Source organism: Oncorhynchus mykiss, chromosome 7 (genome assembly GCF_057628025.1).
Source record: "Oncorhynchus mykiss isolate SJ-2025 chromosome 7, ASM5762802v1, whole genome shotgun sequence".
NCBI classification, from domain to species: domain Eukaryota; kingdom Metazoa; phylum Chordata; class Actinopteri; order Salmoniformes; family Salmonidae; genus Oncorhynchus; species Oncorhynchus mykiss.
Window position 1 is genome coordinate 73,362,400 of NC_143028.1, and position 18,491 is coordinate 73,380,890.

The following is an 18,491-nucleotide window of genomic DNA, read 5'->3' on the forward strand; positions in this document are numbered from 1 at the left end:
ATGAATAATTATATTCGTACACGTATAACTATAACACACAGTATAAGGCTATGTTTTTACACTTAAAGGGATAGTTCACACAACTTATACATTGGTTTCATTAAGCAGTCTATGGGCGAGTTATGATGACAATCCATGCTTTGGTTATGCTTCCCTAGCACTGTTTCCACATGCTAACATTTTAGCCTTTTTTGGCACAAATCCAATTCAAATCATGGGACTGAAAGGAGCACTTTTAGCGCATCATGGCCAAATCATCAAAAAGTAACTAAAATTGATTGTGAAGCTTAACACATTTACTTAAAGATCATTTAAACATGATGCATGAAAAATGCTAATATATTATCCCATGACATGAATGTGATTTTTCATACGAAGGCTAAATCTTTAGCATGTGGAAACAGTGCCAGGAAAGCTAAACCAAAGCATGGATTGCTGTCATACCTTGTCCATAAACTTCTTACAGGGTAAGGAAACCAATATGTAATTTTGTAATTTGGGTAAACTATCCCTTTAATGAAGAAAAACAAACACAGAGAGACGTAGAATTCACTGTTGTTGTGCTGAAATTGTTTATTTCATTCTGTGAGGCCAGGTAGATATTACTAGCCAGATGCAGAATGCAATCTCTTGTGCTTTCAATACAATCCCAACATCACTTCATCTGTCAAAGATTGGAAAAAGTACTCTGTGTATTCCTGTCACTGCACGACGTTTAGTTCTTAGGGTATAAGAATAGCTTGCCACCAGCTACTCCACCGTCAGGGTATTACATTCTTCATTTTCTTTGCGAATGAAAAAGTATTGAGCAAGATGAAACAACGTTACATGTGTTCTGCTTTTATTTTGGATTACGTGACAGCTTGTTGGTGCTGACGATATCTGTCGGTCATTTGTGATTCCATAGCAATATCATAACAATCACTTCACGTAGAGCCTTATTATATATGAAAAGGCAAAACACACTAAACTTCAGATTAGTATCATTTCAGTTACTATAGGGGCAAGGCTGGGTGTTATAAACTGTTATGACAGGTGCTATGTCATTCTTATGATAGTGTTATGTATCATGGCCCTGTATCAGCCTCTCAGTCAAAGGCATATTACCAATTCTTACTTGAAGATATGATAACATTTAAAACATACAGTTAAAATGCTTTAAAACTTGTTATAAACATGTATGAGCCTTTATAATATCTTATAACAAGGCTTATAATATGTTATGTCTCTCTATGTATACAATGCAATACACATTCATAGAACTGGAGCATATACCTGCTTCCACTGCTGTCACAGTGATGTTGTGCCAGCCAGCCGTCTCTCGGTCCAGAATTTTGCCCAGGGTGATGGCGCCCGATACTGGATCAATGTGGAAGATCTGCTCCTGGTCTGTACTTCGGTCAATGGAGAACCTGGTAGGGAGAGCGAGAAAAAAGGGGAGTACGTATTTGAACGGTGTAAAATCCAATTCTAAACCATCTGCAATACTTTTTCGGTGGCTGCCCTAACACTGTGGCCCATGGGGATATTGCCCGTTGCCGTTGACATCAGATTATGGCTATACATTAGCATTTTCAAATGTGGGGAAACTGTGAGCCAGATTAAAAAGAGGATGAAAATAATTATCCATTTAGCATCTGTATAGGAAACCTGTCACAGTGCTTGTGTCCCTACTGCACCTACATCCCCAAACAAGTCTGTGGTTTCAGCCCATGCTGGAGGGGAAAAAATACAAATGAATATTTCATGTTGCACTCCAATGAAAGCAAAATACATTTGCACATCCTTGTGGTTGGCTCCACGAGGAGCGCTCAGAAGAGTATAGAGCCAACAAAACCCTGTGAGTAGTTTATTTTTTTCTCTTGAGCAGGCTCGTGTGCCCGTCGGGACTTTAATGGAATATTATGAGCATAATCATTTCCTTTTCTACATTTTGGACAAAAAGCTCATCAAAGGGACCAGTAGGGTCTTTGTACAAGTCAGCTAAAAGGGCTACAGTGAGATGAGCTTCATGCAGTCTAGGTGTTGAGGTGCATACTGCATCCACAGTTAGATGATTCTAGTTATATTACATTAGAGTCTGCCCGCTCTGAATCTGTAGTCTATACAAGGAACAACACATTTCATAGCTGCAACGTTTATACAGAACATCACTACATCAATAAACCGTATAGCTAAGGCTATCATTAAAATGTATTTTATTTATGCAAGAAATAGTGACAAACGGTGACACCTACACAATAATTATGTAAATTACATCAAATTATATTTCAGCTTTCAAAACTGCTATAGTAGTTGGTGAAGGGAATTCATGTAGATGTTACCAGATATTACCAGTGCATCTTATAACATTTGAAGATATGCCATCCCTTTAATATATTAATGGAGAAGTACACATTTCCAGAAGATCTGTAAGCACTAAACACAACTACCCAAACACTTCAGTTTCAAGACGCCATTCCATCTTCCTGATAAAGAGCCAAACAAACAAAACAAACACATTTTCTGTTCATACGAGGCCATATTTTGTTTCCAGAGGCTGTGTTCATTCCTCTGGAACTCTTACCCCCTTGGTACAGCGCCCGCTACTGCCTGCTAGTGCCAGCCAGTGTCCAGCAATACCCGATCGGTGCCCTCCGGAGCAGAGTGACAGGAGTGTGGGAGAGAGTGATGGGCCCTTGGGCACCAGGCGTCGGGGTTAGTTCCGTCCAATCGAGATGATTAAAGTGGTACCGATGGGCATGGCGCAGCGCCAGGGTACCCTCGAACCCGTTGGCTCTCGCCTGCCAACAAGCAGGCGGTGGCACTGCCATTGTGTTGTACTTTATTACACCTGGAGCACTTTCAGTTCAGCCTCATGCATTTTTAATAGAGGTAATTTGCACAGCCTGTGTGTGTCGGTGAGCGTGAAGCTCCACTCGCCTCACCGCTATTATTTCTCCACCCAAGACCTGAGGTGGAGGCTCTGGCACAAAATAATATCATTCTGCTCATAAATAGGGATCTGTGCGAACGCACAAAGATGTGTGAGATACTGAGGAATCCTCTAGCGTGGTCAAAAGTCAATGCAGTAGCCTAGAGTAATGTGATTCTGGCATGATTCAATGTGATTCTTTTCATGATTCAAATTGTGTCGTGGAGCGATCTTCCAATTGTGTGTTTATTGCCATATTTAAAAAGGAATGTCAAATCCCAAGCTCCATGTACATCTAAACTTGTGTTTGTTGATATAAGATGCCATTTAAATCAGTCCCATAAATTCAGTAATGTAGTCCTTATTTGGGGGTCTTATATGGCATTGTAAACAGATGGTCGGGTCATTTGTAGCTATGAACATGTTTCTATTCGTTGAAAGTTTCCTTCCTTACTTGTGAAGCATACATTATACTAATGGTATGTCTTATTATAGCTATATCACTACCAGTCTTATAGCCATATCTCTACCAGTTCTTGTAACCAGTTCTAGCAGTTCTAGGCTTATCTGTAGGTTTATCTGTAGAAATATGTACATACCCATCTAAAGCAGTTAATGAAGAACTATCTGAATGAACTAATAAACTGTATTGGATTTGAAAAAAGGAGTCATGATTCATACCTGACAGGTGCGTTCTCCTTGTCTGGGTCCTTGGCTGTAGCTGTGCCCACCAGTGCACCTAGCCTGGCATCCTCCTGGACCTCCATGATTGCCCCCTCAGCAGGGAGGAAGACAGGCGGCTCGTCCGCGTCAGTTACGCTGACCCGCACGATTGTCTGGTCGCGGAAAGATCCAAGCTCCAAAAATCGGGGGTCCACGTGCTTGTTGACAGCCTCCACCACCACGTTGTGTGTACGCTTGCTCTCAAAGTCCAGTGGCTGAACGGAGCACAAACAGGGAAGAACTAAAGCAATGACATGTCACTCTAAGGGGAAATAATTCACTCCTCAGGCAAACGCTATAGGGTGCCTAAGTGTAAACTGAGCAGACATAAGGATTGCCATGTCGATCAAATACCTAAACAGCAATAAGGAAATCTGAGCTCTACTGCTGTACAAACCTTTTCTATTCACATACTATCAATGCCTTCAGAAAGTATCCACAGCGCTTCACTCTTTTCACATTTTGTTGCGTTACAAAGTGGGATTCAAATGGATATATTTGTTTGTTTTTTGTCGCCAATCTACAAAAAATACTTCGTAATGTCAAAGTGGAAGAAACATTCTAATATTTGTAAAACATTTATGAAAAATTAAACACGAATATACAGTGGGGAGAACAAGTATTTGATACACTGCCAATTTAGCAGGTTTTCCTACTTACAAAGTATGTAGAGGTCTGTCATTTTTATCATAGGTACACTTTAACTGTGAGAGGCGGAATCTAAAACAAAATCCAGAAAATCACATTGTATGATTTTTAAGTAATTAATTTGCATTTTTATTGCATGACATACAGTAAGTATTTGATCACCTACCAACCAGTAAGAATTCCGGCTCTCACAGTCCTGTTAGTTTTTCTTTAAGAATCCCTCCTGTTCTCCACTCATTACCTGTATTAACTGCACCTGTTTGAACTCGTTACCTGTATAAAAGACACCTGTCCACACACTAAATAACAGATTCCAACCTCTCCACAATGGCCAAGACCAGAGAGCTGTGTAAGGACATCAGGGATAAAATTGTAGACCAGCTGGGATGGGCTACAGGACAATAGGCAAGCAGCTTGGTGAGAAGGCAACAACTGTTGGCGCAAAAATGGAAGAAGTTCAAGATGACGGTCAATCACCCTCGGTCTGGGGCTCCATGCAAGATCTCACCTCGTGGGGCATCAATGATCATGAGGAAGGAGAGGGATCAGCCCAGAACTACAAGCCAGGACCTGGTCAATGGCCTGAAGCGAGCTGGGACCACAGTCTCAAAGAAAACCATTAGTAACACACTATGCCGTCATGGATTAAAATCCTTCAGCGCACGCAAGGTCCCCTTGATCAAGCTAGCGCATGTCCAGGCCCGTCGGAAGTTTGCCAATGACCATCTGGATGATCCAGAGGAGGAATGGGAGAAGGTCATGTGGTCTGATGAGACAAAAATATATATTTTTGGTGTAAACTCGTCGTGTTTGGAGGAAGAAGAAGGATGAGTACAACCCCAAGAACACCATCCCAACCGTGAAGCATGGAGGTGGAAACATCATTCTTTGCGGATGCTTTTCTGCAAAGGGGAAAGGACGACTGCACCGTATTGAGGGGAGGATGGATGGGGCCATGTATAGCGAGATCTTGGCCAACAACCTCATTCCCTCAGTAAGAGCATTGAAGATGGGTCGTGGCTGGGTCTTCCAGCATGACAACACCCCGAAACACACAGCCAGGGCAACTAAGGAGTGGCTCTGTAAGAAGCATCTCAAGGTCCTGGAGTGGCCTAGCCAGTCTCCAGACCTGAACCCAAAAGAAAATCATTGGAGGGAGCTGAAAGTCCGTATTGTCCAGCGACAGCCCCGAAACCTGAAGGATCTGGTCTGTATGGAGGAGTGGGCCAAAATCCCTGCTGCAGTGTGTGCAGACCTGGTCAAGAACTACAGGAAACGTATAATCTCTGTTATTGCAAACAAAGGTTTCTATACCAAATATTAAGTTCTGCTTTTCTGGTGTATCAAATACTTATGTCATGCAATAAAATACAAATTAATTATTTAAAAATCATACAATGTGATTTTCTGGATTTTGTTTTAGAGTCCGTCTCTCACAGTTGAAGTGTACCTATGATAACAATTACAGACCTCTACATGCTTTGTAAATAGGAAAACCTGCAAAATCGGCAGTGTATGAAATACTTGTTCTCCCCACTGTATCTTTATTAGATAAGTATTCAACCCCCTGAATCAATACATGTTAGAATCAACATTGGCAGTGATTACAGCTGTGAGTCTTTCTGGGTAAGTCTCTGGGCTTTCTAAACTGGATTGTGCAACATTTGCCCATTATTCTTTTCAGAATATTTCAAGCTCTGTCAAAGAGGTTGTTGATTATTGCTAGACAACAATTTTCAGGTCTTGCTATAAATTTTCATAATGATTTCAGTCAAAACTGTAACTCGACCACTCAGGAACATTCACCGTCTTCTTGGTAAGCAACTCCAGTGTAGATTTGGCCTTGTGTTTTAGGTTATTGTCCCGCTGAAAGGTGAATTCATCTCCCAGTGTCTGGTGGAAAGCAAAATGAACCAGGTTTCCCTCTAGGATTTTGCCTGTACTTAGCTCCATTCCGTTTGCCTTTTAATTCCGAAAAACTCCCCAGTCCTTAACAAGTTACAAGCATACCCATAACATGATGCAACCACCACTATGCTTTAAAATATGGAGAGTGGTACTTAGTAATGTGTTGTATTGGATTTTGTAAGGACAAAAAGTTAATTGCTTTGCCACATTTTTTCAGTATTACTTTAGTGCCCTGTTGCAAACAGAATGCATGTTTTGGAATATTTTCCTTCTTAAAAAAAAAAAAGAATTATATAAAAAAAATTGATTTCGGCCTTTACTATTAAAGCCCATAGAAGCCCATAGAAACACATGAAATAACATATTCATGAATGGTAAAAAAAAAAAAGAGTAAACAAATACATTTAAAAAAGGAATGAGGTCTTGAAATGTCTTCCTATATTTAGAAGATACAAGAAAGCTCAGTGTTCGTGAGTCTCACCTTTCTATAGTGAGGTGATATTAGTTTGTAGCTCAAACGGTTCGGACACCACAGACAGAAGTTGGCACATCAGCGTCACCGACTTCAGACGAGTCCCGTGACACTTGTTGGGGCCGTAGAGCAAAATGAAGAACAACATCGTCTTCGTGAGAGTCTCCCCTTTCCATAGAGGGGTGTCACGTTCTGACCTTAGTTCCTTTTTACGTCTTTATTTTAGTTGGTCAGGGCGTGAGTTGGGGTGGGCATTCTATGTTGTTTTTCTATGTTTTGTTCTGTTGTTATATTTCTATGTGTTTGGCCTCGTATGGTTCTCAATCAGAGGCAGGTGTCAGTCGTTGTCTCTGATTGGGAGCCATACCTAGGTAGCCTTTTCCCACTTGTGTTTTGTGGGTGGTTGTATCCTGTGTTAGTGGTTTCACCATTTCGGATGTTTGTTTGTACTGTTGTAATTTTGTTCAGTGTTCTGTTGATTTATTAAATATATCATTATGGATACTTACCACGCTGCACATTGCTCTAATCATTGCTACTCCTCCTCTGAAGAAGAGGAATTCTGTTACAAGGGGTCATAATAGTTAAGCCAAACCGTTCGGACGATACAGACATTTTGTGTGAAGATGGATTTTCTGGATGTCTCATGGTCTGACAAACTCCGCTGTACTGTAGCTCGGGCACTGATATAGGCGGATGAAAAAAACCTGATATCTCTAGCTTAAACTGAAGGATTTTGATGGGGATTTTTGTATCTTACTTACTGTAGATGGAATCATGACTGTTAAGGATTAAAGTCACCATTGGCCTCATTGTGAAATCCCTGAGCCGTTTCCTTCCTCTCCGGGGCATTGGAAAACCTCCCTGGTCTTTGTGGTTAATCTGTATTTGAAATTCACTGCTCGACTGAGGGACCTTACAGATACTTGTATGTGGGGGTACAGAGATGAGGTAGTCATTCAAAAATCATGTTAATCACTATTATTGTACACAGTGAGTCCATGCAACTTACACATTTTTACTCCTGAACTTATTATGGCTTGCCATAACAAAGGGGTTGAAAACTTATTGACTTAAGACACTTCAGGATTTCATTAACTTGTAAAAATGGTGAAATACATAATTCCACTTTGATATTATGGGGTATTGTGTGTAGGCCAGTAACAAAAAAACATCTATATTTAATCTATTTTAAATTCAGGCTAAAACAGCAACATTTGGAAAAAGTCTAGGGGTGTGACGTAAATACTTTCTGAAGGCACTGACTGTACCGTATATATACAGTATTAGTCAAAAGTTTGGACACACCTACTCATCCAAGGGTTTTCTTTATGTTTTACTATTTTCTACATTGTAGAATAATAGTGAAGATATCAAAACTATGACGTAATGCATTTGGAATCATGCAGTATCCAAAAAACTGTTAAACAAATCAAAATATATTTTATATTTGAGATTCTTCTTTGCCTTGATGACAGCTTTGACAACACACTCTTGGAATTCTCTCAACCAGCTTCATGAGGTAGTCACCTGGAATGCAATTCGATTAACAGGTGTGCCTTGTTAAAAGTAAATTTGTGAAATGTCTTTCCTTCTTAATGCATTTGAGCCAATCAGTTGTGCTGTGACAAGGTAGGGGTGGGTGGTAAACAGAAGATATCCCTACTTGGTAAAAGACCAAGTCCATATTATGGCAAGAACAGCTCAAATAAGCAAAGAAAAACAACATTCCATCATTACTTTAAGACATGAAAATGTCAAGTTTCATCAAGTGCAATCGCAAAAACCATCAAGGGCTATGAGGATACTTGCTCTCATGAGGACCGCCACAGGAAAGGAAGACCCAGAGTTACCTCTGTTGCAGAGGATAAGTTCATTAGAGTTACCAACCTTAGAAATTGCAGCCCCAAAAAATGCTTCACAGAGTTCAAGTAACAGAAACATCTCAACATCAACTGTTCAGAAGAAACTGTGTTAGTCAGGCCGTCATGGTCGAATTGCTGCAAAGAAACTACAACTAAAGGACACCAATAAGAAGATGAAACTTGCTTGGGCCAAGAAACACGAGCAATGAACATTAGACCGGTGGACATTTTTCCTTTGCTCTGATGAGTACAAAATGGAGATTTTTGGTTCCAACCGCCGTGTCTTTGAGACACACAGTAGGTGGACGGATAATCTCCACATGTGAAGTTCGCACCGTGAAGCATGGAGGAGGAGGTGTGATGGTGCTTTGCTGGTGACACTGTCTGTGATTTTTGTTGTTGACACTGTCTGTGATTTATTTAGAATTCAAGGCACACTTAACCAGAATGGCCAACACAGCATTCTGCAGCGATACGCCATCCCATCTGGTTTGCAGTTAGTGGAACTATCATTTGTTTTTCAACCGGAAAATGACCCAACACAACTCCAGGCTGTGTAAGGGCCATTTGACCAAGAAGGAGAGTGATGGAGTGCTGAATCAGATGACCTGGCCTCCACAATCACCCAACCTCAACCCAATTGAGATGGTTTTGGATGAGTTGGACAGCAGAGTGAAGGAAAAGCAGCCAACAAGTGCTCAGCATACATGTATGTGGGAACTCCTTCAAGACTGCTGGAAAAGCATTCCAAGTGAAGCTGGTTGAGAGAATGCGAAGAGTGTTCAAAACTGTCATCAAGGCAAAGGGTGGCTACTTTGAAGAATCTAAAATATAAATATAAAATACATGCTATAACATTTGCAAATCTGTGTAAGCAACCAACACATTTTGATTTGATTTAACTCAAATGCTCCGACTTAAACATTACAATGGCTGGAGCAGAGGGTAGCCGCAGGGCCCAATGAGCAGTTTAGGTCCTTGCTCAAGGAAAAATTGGCGATAGGTGGCACCTGAGATATTACTGCCAGCAACCCTCCAGTTGCCTGCTCACTCCTGACAGATTTTTTTCCCACACAGTCAGCACTGGGATTTTAACCGGCAACCCTCCGGTTGCTGGCCCGCTACATTAACCTTGAGGCTATCGCTGGCCCCAAATCCAAACTGATCTAAAATCAGCTTCATTCTACTCCCACCTTTTTGATAGTGATGACGGCTTCCTGTGTGTCTCCGTCGGTGGTAACCTTGAAGAGTTCCCCGCCATCCTCGTCTTTGATCAGGTAGCTCATGTCCGTGTTCCCCCCCATGTCCGCGTCCGTGGCGATCACCCTCCCCACTGGTGTCCCCACGGCCGCCCCCTCAGACACCGAAAACTGGTACATCTCTGAAGGAGGGGAATGGGGAGTAGGTGGAAAAGGAGGGAAGAAGAGGAGAGATAATGTAAAAGGGTGAAGAGAAAGATGACAGGAGCGTGGAGGATGAAGATTAGGGGAAGCGTGAAGACAGGGAGGAGGAAGAGAAGGAGAAGGTTAACGAGAAGATGAAGAGGTAGAGTAGATGGTGAAGATGAGAGGAAGGAAGTGGAAGAAGGACAAATGTATTCAATACATACAAGCCCACCATTTACTGTATGTAAGAGCACTCTTCCCATTGCCAAGACAATTCAGCAAAAAGAGAATTCACCCAGGATTTTTATTCTGTAGAGCCAACTTAGTTGCTCATGAATCCATCCACCCCCAAAGCTTGACCTTTAACCCAATTGGCCCTCAGAATCCCCTTTAAGTAATGCACTGGATCTTTGCTCATGTTTGAACAAGGCTAGACCAAGGCACTATGCGATTATGTTAACCACGTCTGGTAAAGATGCTGACCCCGAGTGATCATTGGCAAGGCATGGAGTCTATGTATGGAAGGTTTTACGCTTACTCTTTTAATATCCTCCTGTAAAATTTCTAATCCACTTTTTGTTGACCACAGCACTTCCACAGCACAAAGCCACATTTTGTGTGAGATATCAGCGCAGGGGTCAATTACATTTCAATTCAGTCAATTCAAAACGGAAATTACAATTACAATTTTCCTCAATGATTCTCTATGAAAATATTTAGTTGGAATTGGAATTTCTGTTTAATTCCTGAATGAAGGAAATTTAAATGGAATTGACCCCAACCCTGTAGGACACATAAATAAAACAGCTGCACATGTCATACAACCCTGTTCTTTTCTAATAAAACTATGTATCCTCGAACCGCAGACAGCATTTCGAAAGGAAGTTATAGAAGAGAGAAAATCACATAGGCGACAGCCAGGAAACAAAATTAGATTATGTGAGACAAAGCTATGAGACCGTCACGACTGGAGCGTCACGACACCTGAACTTAGACTGAGCTCTCTTAGCTTTAATAACATGTATTGTTGTTTATCTCACAAAAGTGGGAGAGGAAAAGTGGGAAAGAGCAATAACACCGCTATTCATAGGCTATGGAGTCTGGAGTCTTAACAGGAAGTGCCTTTTTCTGTCATTCGTTATGAGCTAGTTATATGCAGAGGGTTTACAAAAGAACTAAACATTCAATTCCACTAAGATGTCCAGGGTACAATAGAAAGGGTTGTTGAAGTTTCTAAATCATGTACTAGTGTCATAGGTAAGATTTCCCCCAGCAGGAAATACAGATTAAAGTAAAACATCCTTTTACTGAGCACCATTGTGAAATGTACAATGAAATATAATACACATTTGAACTGGAATTTGTCTTTTTTTTTTGCTGTAGCGAGAAGTACAAGCTGGGTCCAAATTGGTTCACCTGAGATTAATTTATCGAATACAATCTGAGAAATCAAATAGAAAAGTTTCAGAATTCTAAATAATTACAAAGCATTTTTACAGCCTAAGTTCCTGATTAAATAGGTAGGAAGGAAAGACTTCTGTAGTAATGCATCCATTTTAACATTCAATATGATCTGCTGTTTTCGAATTCTGAATTTAAACAGTCAGAACAGGCTGGGTAACATTGTGAAACAAAGTAGCTGGATCATCAACTTAACTGACCTTTCAGACCTTTCTCACCTGTAGTATCAGCCACCAGTGACACTCATGGCACAATACATTCTGAGGGACACACAGCAGCCCTTGCTTGATGAATTTATGTTGCTTCTCTCAAAGCGCAGATACAGACTCCCCACGTTCAAAACTAATAGGTCTAAACTTCATGCCAGCTGCTATCAGCTTTCTCCATAAGCTGTATTGTTACTGTTAGCTGTGTACATATGGCTGTATGCATTGCTTTAGTGTATATTTATATTCATGTGTTCAATGTGTTTTTACTACGTGCTACAAAATGAATTGCTCCCCGGGGATAATAAACACTCTACTAGTATTCAAACAGGGTTCTGTATATTGACCATAATGTTATTACATTATGGCCTTTGACCTTTCTCCAGCTGATAAATAACGGATGTCCCCAACATAAATCCATACCACTGGAATGTTAAAATTGTTAAAATCGGCTCCATCTTATCGTATGCAGACATATGGAAACTCCCAAAACCGCTTTCATCAGATGATTGTCTAACCCTTCTTAGCGGAGTGTTTGACATGTGGATAAATATAAAGTGAAATGATTTTCTCAGAGTGCTTCTGACCACTCCATGTAGTCCATTACTTCTATTACTGACGGGGGTACTTCTATTACTGATGGGGTACTGCTATTATTGATGGGGGTACTTCTATTACTGATGGGGTACTGCTATTATTGATGGGGGTACTTCTATTACTGATGGGGTACTGCTATTATTGATGGGGTTCTTCTATTACTGATGGGGTATTTATATTACTGATGGGGTACTTATATTACTGATGGTGGTACTTCTATTACTGATGGGGGTACTTCTATTACTGATGGGGTACTGCTATTACTGATGGGGTATTTATATTACTGATGGGGTACTGCTATTACTGATGGGGTACTTCTATTACTGATGGGGGTACTTCTATTACTGACTGGTGCAAGTTCACCACTGCCATCAATATGAGAGTGACTCACTCTGCGGAAAGCGTGGTGGGTTGTCATTAACATCTGTGATCACTATGGTCACCGTGGTGGAGCCGGAAAGACCACCCATTTGGCCTGCCATATCGGTTGCCATGACGACCAGCTCATAGCGATCCTGCGTCTCCCGGTCCAGATCTGCCACAGCCGTCCGAATCAGTCCTGATAAGAGAGAGAGAGATCCAAAGGGAAAGGTCAAGTTAGCTCTTAGCTCTCATATACGATAGCCCGTTACATCTTCTCTGGTCGCAAATATCAATTTCAGCTAAGCACTCTCTGACTGAGTTTACACAGGCAGCCCAATTCTGATCTTTTTTTCACTAATTGGTATTTTTACCAAACATATCAGCTCTGAAAAAGACCTGATGTGAAAAGATTGGAAGTGATTAGTCAAAAGACCAATTAGGGTATTTTTTTAATTTTAGAATTGGGCTTCCTGTGTAAACACAGCCTATTAGAGGCACAAGTGCGGCACATTCCATTTCCCCCTCTCGGCTCTTCTTGATAGAGTAGATTGTGTCACATCCGTGGCTCCATGCACAGATCCTTATGGCTGAGCTCTATTAAAATTCATAATATATATGGGCCAAAATGAAGGCACACACAATTGAAGAATGAGGCTTATGTTCCGTCAAAAAAGCCTGTGCACGTCTTTCTCTGGCAGTCGGAGAGGAGTGGATTTAAGAGAGAAAACCACAACAATCTCATGAGTTGTCTTAATCCTACTCCAGTGAGCATTTTGTTCCGATGCTTTAACAACGCCCTTGGAGTACAGACCTACTGCTGTGTTTAGCCAGGTTTATGTTTCTACTGAAGTAACTATAGTTGGAAGTGGATTAGTCTGAGGTTAAAAAAATTTTAATTTTTGGTGGCCCCCTTCTATTTCATACCGGTATGAACAAATATACAATATTTCGCCAATGATAAGACTTGGAAATGTCTTAATCTCACATTTGTTCTGATCAATATAATGGCACTGCATATCCTTCTCCTAAACAGTACGTTAAGTTATTAGCATCTACATTTGGGCATTTCCATATCAGTACAATCCCTGGAGTTGAAAGGGGTTAAACTAATCTGAAGACAACATGACTGAGGTCAGATCACCATAACTAATTTACATGGTGGACATTCTAAAACCATGACAGTGTAATGACAAATACCAGCTAATTGTAGTTCGAGGAGCACCATGTGTATTTTCTCCATACAATATGTTTCCCCTTTATCTTCCAAGGTATGTTTCTCCAAGAACCTGGTGGAAAATAACGTCCCCGTACCATTGGCAGTATACAGCCAGAGCTCAATCTGAATTACATCCTCAGCTAACACTTTATTTGGATAGTCCATCCGTAGATGCTCTATCAGTAACATTTCAACTAACTATCTACTAAACCTAGCTCTAACCTTGACCCTTATCCTAACGCCAAACTTAACCCTTACCCTAACCCTAGCCTAATCTTAACCCTTACCCTTATTCTAAACTTAACTCTAACCGTAGCAAGCAGTTGCTTATCAAAAGATAGTTTGTTGATATAATCCGGACTATGCAAAGTGTGACCCATCCTCAGGGCCAAGTACAATATTTTAAAACAGAAAAGAAAATAGAAAACCAGGGCAAGTGGTGAAATTCTGCTCCTTTCAGTGCAATTTCCACCCATATACTTTATATTTAGATACAGATCCTAGACTCACAATGAACCACATGAATCTCCTCTTTGTGCCACACTGGGTTCAAAGGCCTTCTGTTTAATTTTTCTGTATTTAATTATCTGTATATGTTATGTATGTGCAACAGTGTTCCTTCCGTCCTTCTCCTCTTCCCTACCTGGGCTCAAACCAGGGACCCTTGGCACACATCGACAACAGTCAACCTCGAAGCATCGTTACTTATCGCTCCACAAAAGCCACAGCCCTTGCAGAACAAGGGAAACAACCCCTTCAAGGTCTCAGAGCAAGTGACGCCACCGATTGAAACTCTATTAGAGCGCACCCCGCTAACTAGCTATCCATTTCACACCGGTTACATATGTATGTATTTACAGTGGCTTGCAAAAAGTATTCACCCCCTTGGCATTTTTCCTATTTTGTTGCCTTAAAAAATGGAATTAAAATATATTTTTTTGGGGGGGGTTGTATCTTTTGATTTACACAACATGCCTACCACTTTGAAGATGTAACATATTTTTTTATTGTGAAACAAACAAGAAATAAGACAAAAATACTGAAAACTTGAGCTTGCATAACTATTCACCCCCCCCCCCCCCCCAGAGTCAATACTTTGTAGAGCCACCTTTTGCAGAAATAACAGCTGCAAGTATCTTGAGGTATGACTCTACAAGCTTGGCACATCTAGCCACTGGGATTTTTGCAGATTCTTCAAGGCAAAACTGCTCCAGCTCCTTCAAGTTGGATGGGTTCTGCTGGTGTACAGCAATCTTTAAGTCATACCACAGATTCTCAATTGGATTGAGGTCTGGGCTTTGACTAGGTAATTCCAAGACATTTAAACGTTTCCCTTTAAACCACTTGAGTGTTGCTTTAGTAGTATGCTTAGGGTCATTGTCCTGCTGGTAGGTGAACCACCGCCCCAGTCTCAAATCTCTGGAAGACAAACAGGTTTCCCTCAAGAATTTCCCTGTATTTATCTCCATCCATCATTCCTTCAAATCTGACCAGTTTCCCAGTCCCTGCCGATGAAAAACATCCCTACAGCATGACGCTGCCACCACCATGCTTCACTGTCTGTGGGGGTGGTGTTCTCAGGGTGATTAGAGGTGGTGGGTTTATGCCAGACATAGGATTTACCTTGAAGAGCAAAAAGCTCAATTTTAGTCTCATCTGACCAGAGTATCTTCTTCCATATGCCTTCTGGCTAACACCAAACATGTTTGCACATTTTTTTCTTCAAGAAATTGCTTTTTTTCTGGCCACTCTCCCATAGAGCCCAGCTCTGAGGAGTGTACAGCTTAAAGTGGATCTATGGACAGATACTCCAATCTCCGATGTGGAGCTTTGCAGCTCCTTCAGGGTTATCGTTAGTCTCTTTGTTGTATCTCTGATTAATGCCCTCCTTGCCTGGTCCGTGAGTTTTGGTGGGCGGCCCTCTCTTGGCAAGTTTGTTGTGGTGCCATATTCGTTCCAATTCTTTATAATGGATTTAATGGTGCTCTGTGGGATGTTCAAAGTTTCAGAATTTTTTTTTTATAACCCAACCCTGATCTGTACTTCTCCACAACTTTGTCCCTGACCTGTTTGGAGAGCTCCTTGGTCTTCATGGTGCAGCTTGCTTGGTGGTGCTGCTTGCTTAGTTGTGTTGCAGACTCTGGGGCCTTTCAGAACAGGTATAAACAGTTGAAATCCAAAGTTTACATACACCTTAGCCAAATACATTTAAACTCAGTTTTTTACCATTCCTGACACTTAATCCTAATAAAAATTGCCTGTCTTGGGTCAGTTAGGATCACCACTTACTTTTAAGAATGTGAAATGTCTGAATAATAGTAGAGAGAATGATTTACTTCAGCTTTTATTTATTTCATCACATTCCCACTGGGTCAGACGTTTACATACGCTCAATTAGTATTTGGTAGAATTGCCTTTAAATTGTTTAACTTGGGTCCAGTGTTTCGGGTTAGCCTTCCACAAGCTTCCCACAACAGGTTGTGTGAATTTTGGACCATTCCTCCTGACAGAGAGGAATTAACTGAGTCAGGTTTCTAGGCATCCTTGCTCGCACACACCTTTTCAGTTCTGCCTACAAATGTTCTATAGGATTGAGGTCAGGGCTTTGTGATGGCCACTCCAATACCTTGAATTTGTTGTCCTTAAGCCATTTTGCCACAACTTTGGAAGTATGTCAATGTCATTGTATGTCATTGTCCATGTGGAAGACCCATTTGCAACCAAGCTTTAACTGATGTCTTGAGATGTTGCTTCAATATATCCACATAATTTTATCTCTTCATGATGCCATCTATTTTGTCCCTCCTGCAGCAAAGCACCCCCACAACATGATGCTGCCACCCCTGTGCTTCACGGTTGGGATGGTGTTCTTCGACTTGCAAGCCTCCCCCTTTCTCCTCCAAACACAACGATGGTCATTATGGCCAAACAGTTATATTTTTGTTTCATCAGACCAGAGGACATTTCTCCAAAAAGTACAATCTTTGTCCCCATGTGCAGTTGCAAACCGTAGTCTGGATGTTTTATGGCGGTTTTGGAGCAGTGGCCTCTTCCTTGCTGAGCGGCCTTTCAGGTTATATCGATGTAGGACTTGTTTAACTGTGGATATAGTTACTTTTGTACCTGTTTCCTCCAGCATCTTCACAAGGTCCTTTGCTGTTGTTCTTAAATTACAGGTTGTAATGCAACAAAATAGGAAAAACTCCAAGAGGGATGAATACTTTTGCAAGGCACTGTATGTATGCATGTATGTGTATATGTATGTATGTTTGTATGTATGTATGTATGTATATATATTATTTTACTGCTCTAGGGTTGTAATTATTTGTTTGTGTCAATTAATTATTTGTTTATGTGTCAAGTTTGTTTATTTGTCAGTTAACCTCATAAGGGATGGGTTGCCAATTTCACACAAAAATAAAATGTAATTCATTCATTCATGATAAACTGAATGAGATGGCAATGGGAAGAGTCTACTCTCTGGTCAAATAGCGGGAGCCAAACTCTATTCCCTGGTGGTTTATCCACATCAAATTCTATTGTTGCCCTGCCTTAGTTGATGGCACCTCTCCCAGTGCCTTGCATTGTGCTACTCAGCTAGACACACAACTTAGAGATTGCACTCACATTTAACATCAGGTAGCTGCAGGCAAAGCTTGTATGTCAGCATACTGTGCATAGGAAAATTCATCTGCAGGATATGGAGGCACATAATAATAGCTTTCAATAACCAAGGGCATGGGGAGCATCAGAAATACATATTTTTGCATCAGGTCTTTCTTAGTCAGAACTTATTCAACTCAATCAAATGTTTCTTGACTGCTAACATTTGTAACATTCTTGAAAGGGGATGTCATTCATAGCATACTATATATTGCACATCAATTGTCAATGAATATGAGTCCTGTGTATTTGCCTGTTAGTCGTTTTGGATAAGACCGTCTGCTACAGTAAATGACCAACATGTAAATGTATTTGTATGACAGTGTCTGAGAGCAGAGTGCCAGGTAGTTATGTCTCTTTCCTAGAAATGTATGGAATGTAATTTAATAGAATCCTAAGGCTTTCATCCTGAGAAGAAGCTCACTTGAACTTCAATACCAAATACCACTCTGAAGTTCAAATACATTCAAATGACTGCTACTTTCGAAACATCCCTCAGACATTGGCCATTGATCATATTCTGGTCATGTATCTGGAACAGAGAAAAAGATAGTGAAGGATTAACACTCTTCTGAATGACTGGGGCGACATTAATGAGGGGAAATTCACAGCTGCTCTGTTCTCTTGATGACCTCTACCCCCCACACCTATTTGAATGGTTAATGTCGATAAAAAAAAGAAGGGGGGGGAGACAAGAGTTGGTACGATCTGCATGTCTCCAGGCCAACGTTGCCGAGACAAGGCCATTTATCATCTAGGCACTAGGGCCAACCGAATCAAAGTGGGGAGACAAAAAAAAGGAATCATTAAAAGTTTAGTGCTGTTCCCAGGAGGACATTTGCAGGCAACACAAACCTTGGGATATGCCTGAGAGACTACGATTCAAGCCCAGGTACAGGCCCTCAGACCAAAGGGGAATTCACCCAAATGTGCTGACTGGGAGAGACAATTAGAGAATCTGCATCTGGACAGACTGTAATATAACACTTCAGAGATTTAATGGCAACAATTTTAATTTCAATATGTATCCTTATATGTTGAGAAATATAAACTCAGCAAAAAAAGAAACG

The 18,491-nt window shown here is 40.9% G+C and overlaps 1 protein-coding gene across 5 annotated transcripts in view; it reads right to left on the minus strand.

The window, feature by feature from the left end:
• cdh22 (cadherin 22) overlaps window positions 1-18,491 on the minus strand; it is a 252,061-nt gene that overhangs the window by 76,504 nt on the left and 157,066 nt on the right. For all 5 annotated transcript variants that reach the window (XM_090242334.1, XM_090242335.1, XM_036984156.2 and 2 more), the window contains 4 exons: window positions 12,571-12,738; window positions 9,724-9,911; window positions 3,596-3,852; window positions 1,276-1,412 (listed from right to left, as the gene is read on the minus strand). In XM_090242334.1, the coding sequence (XP_090098460.1) occupies window positions 1,276-1,412; window positions 3,596-3,852; window positions 9,724-9,911; window positions 12,571-12,738 (750 nt within the window). The remainder of the gene's footprint in view (window positions 1-1,275; window positions 1,413-3,595; window positions 3,853-9,723; window positions 9,912-12,570; window positions 12,739-18,491) is intronic.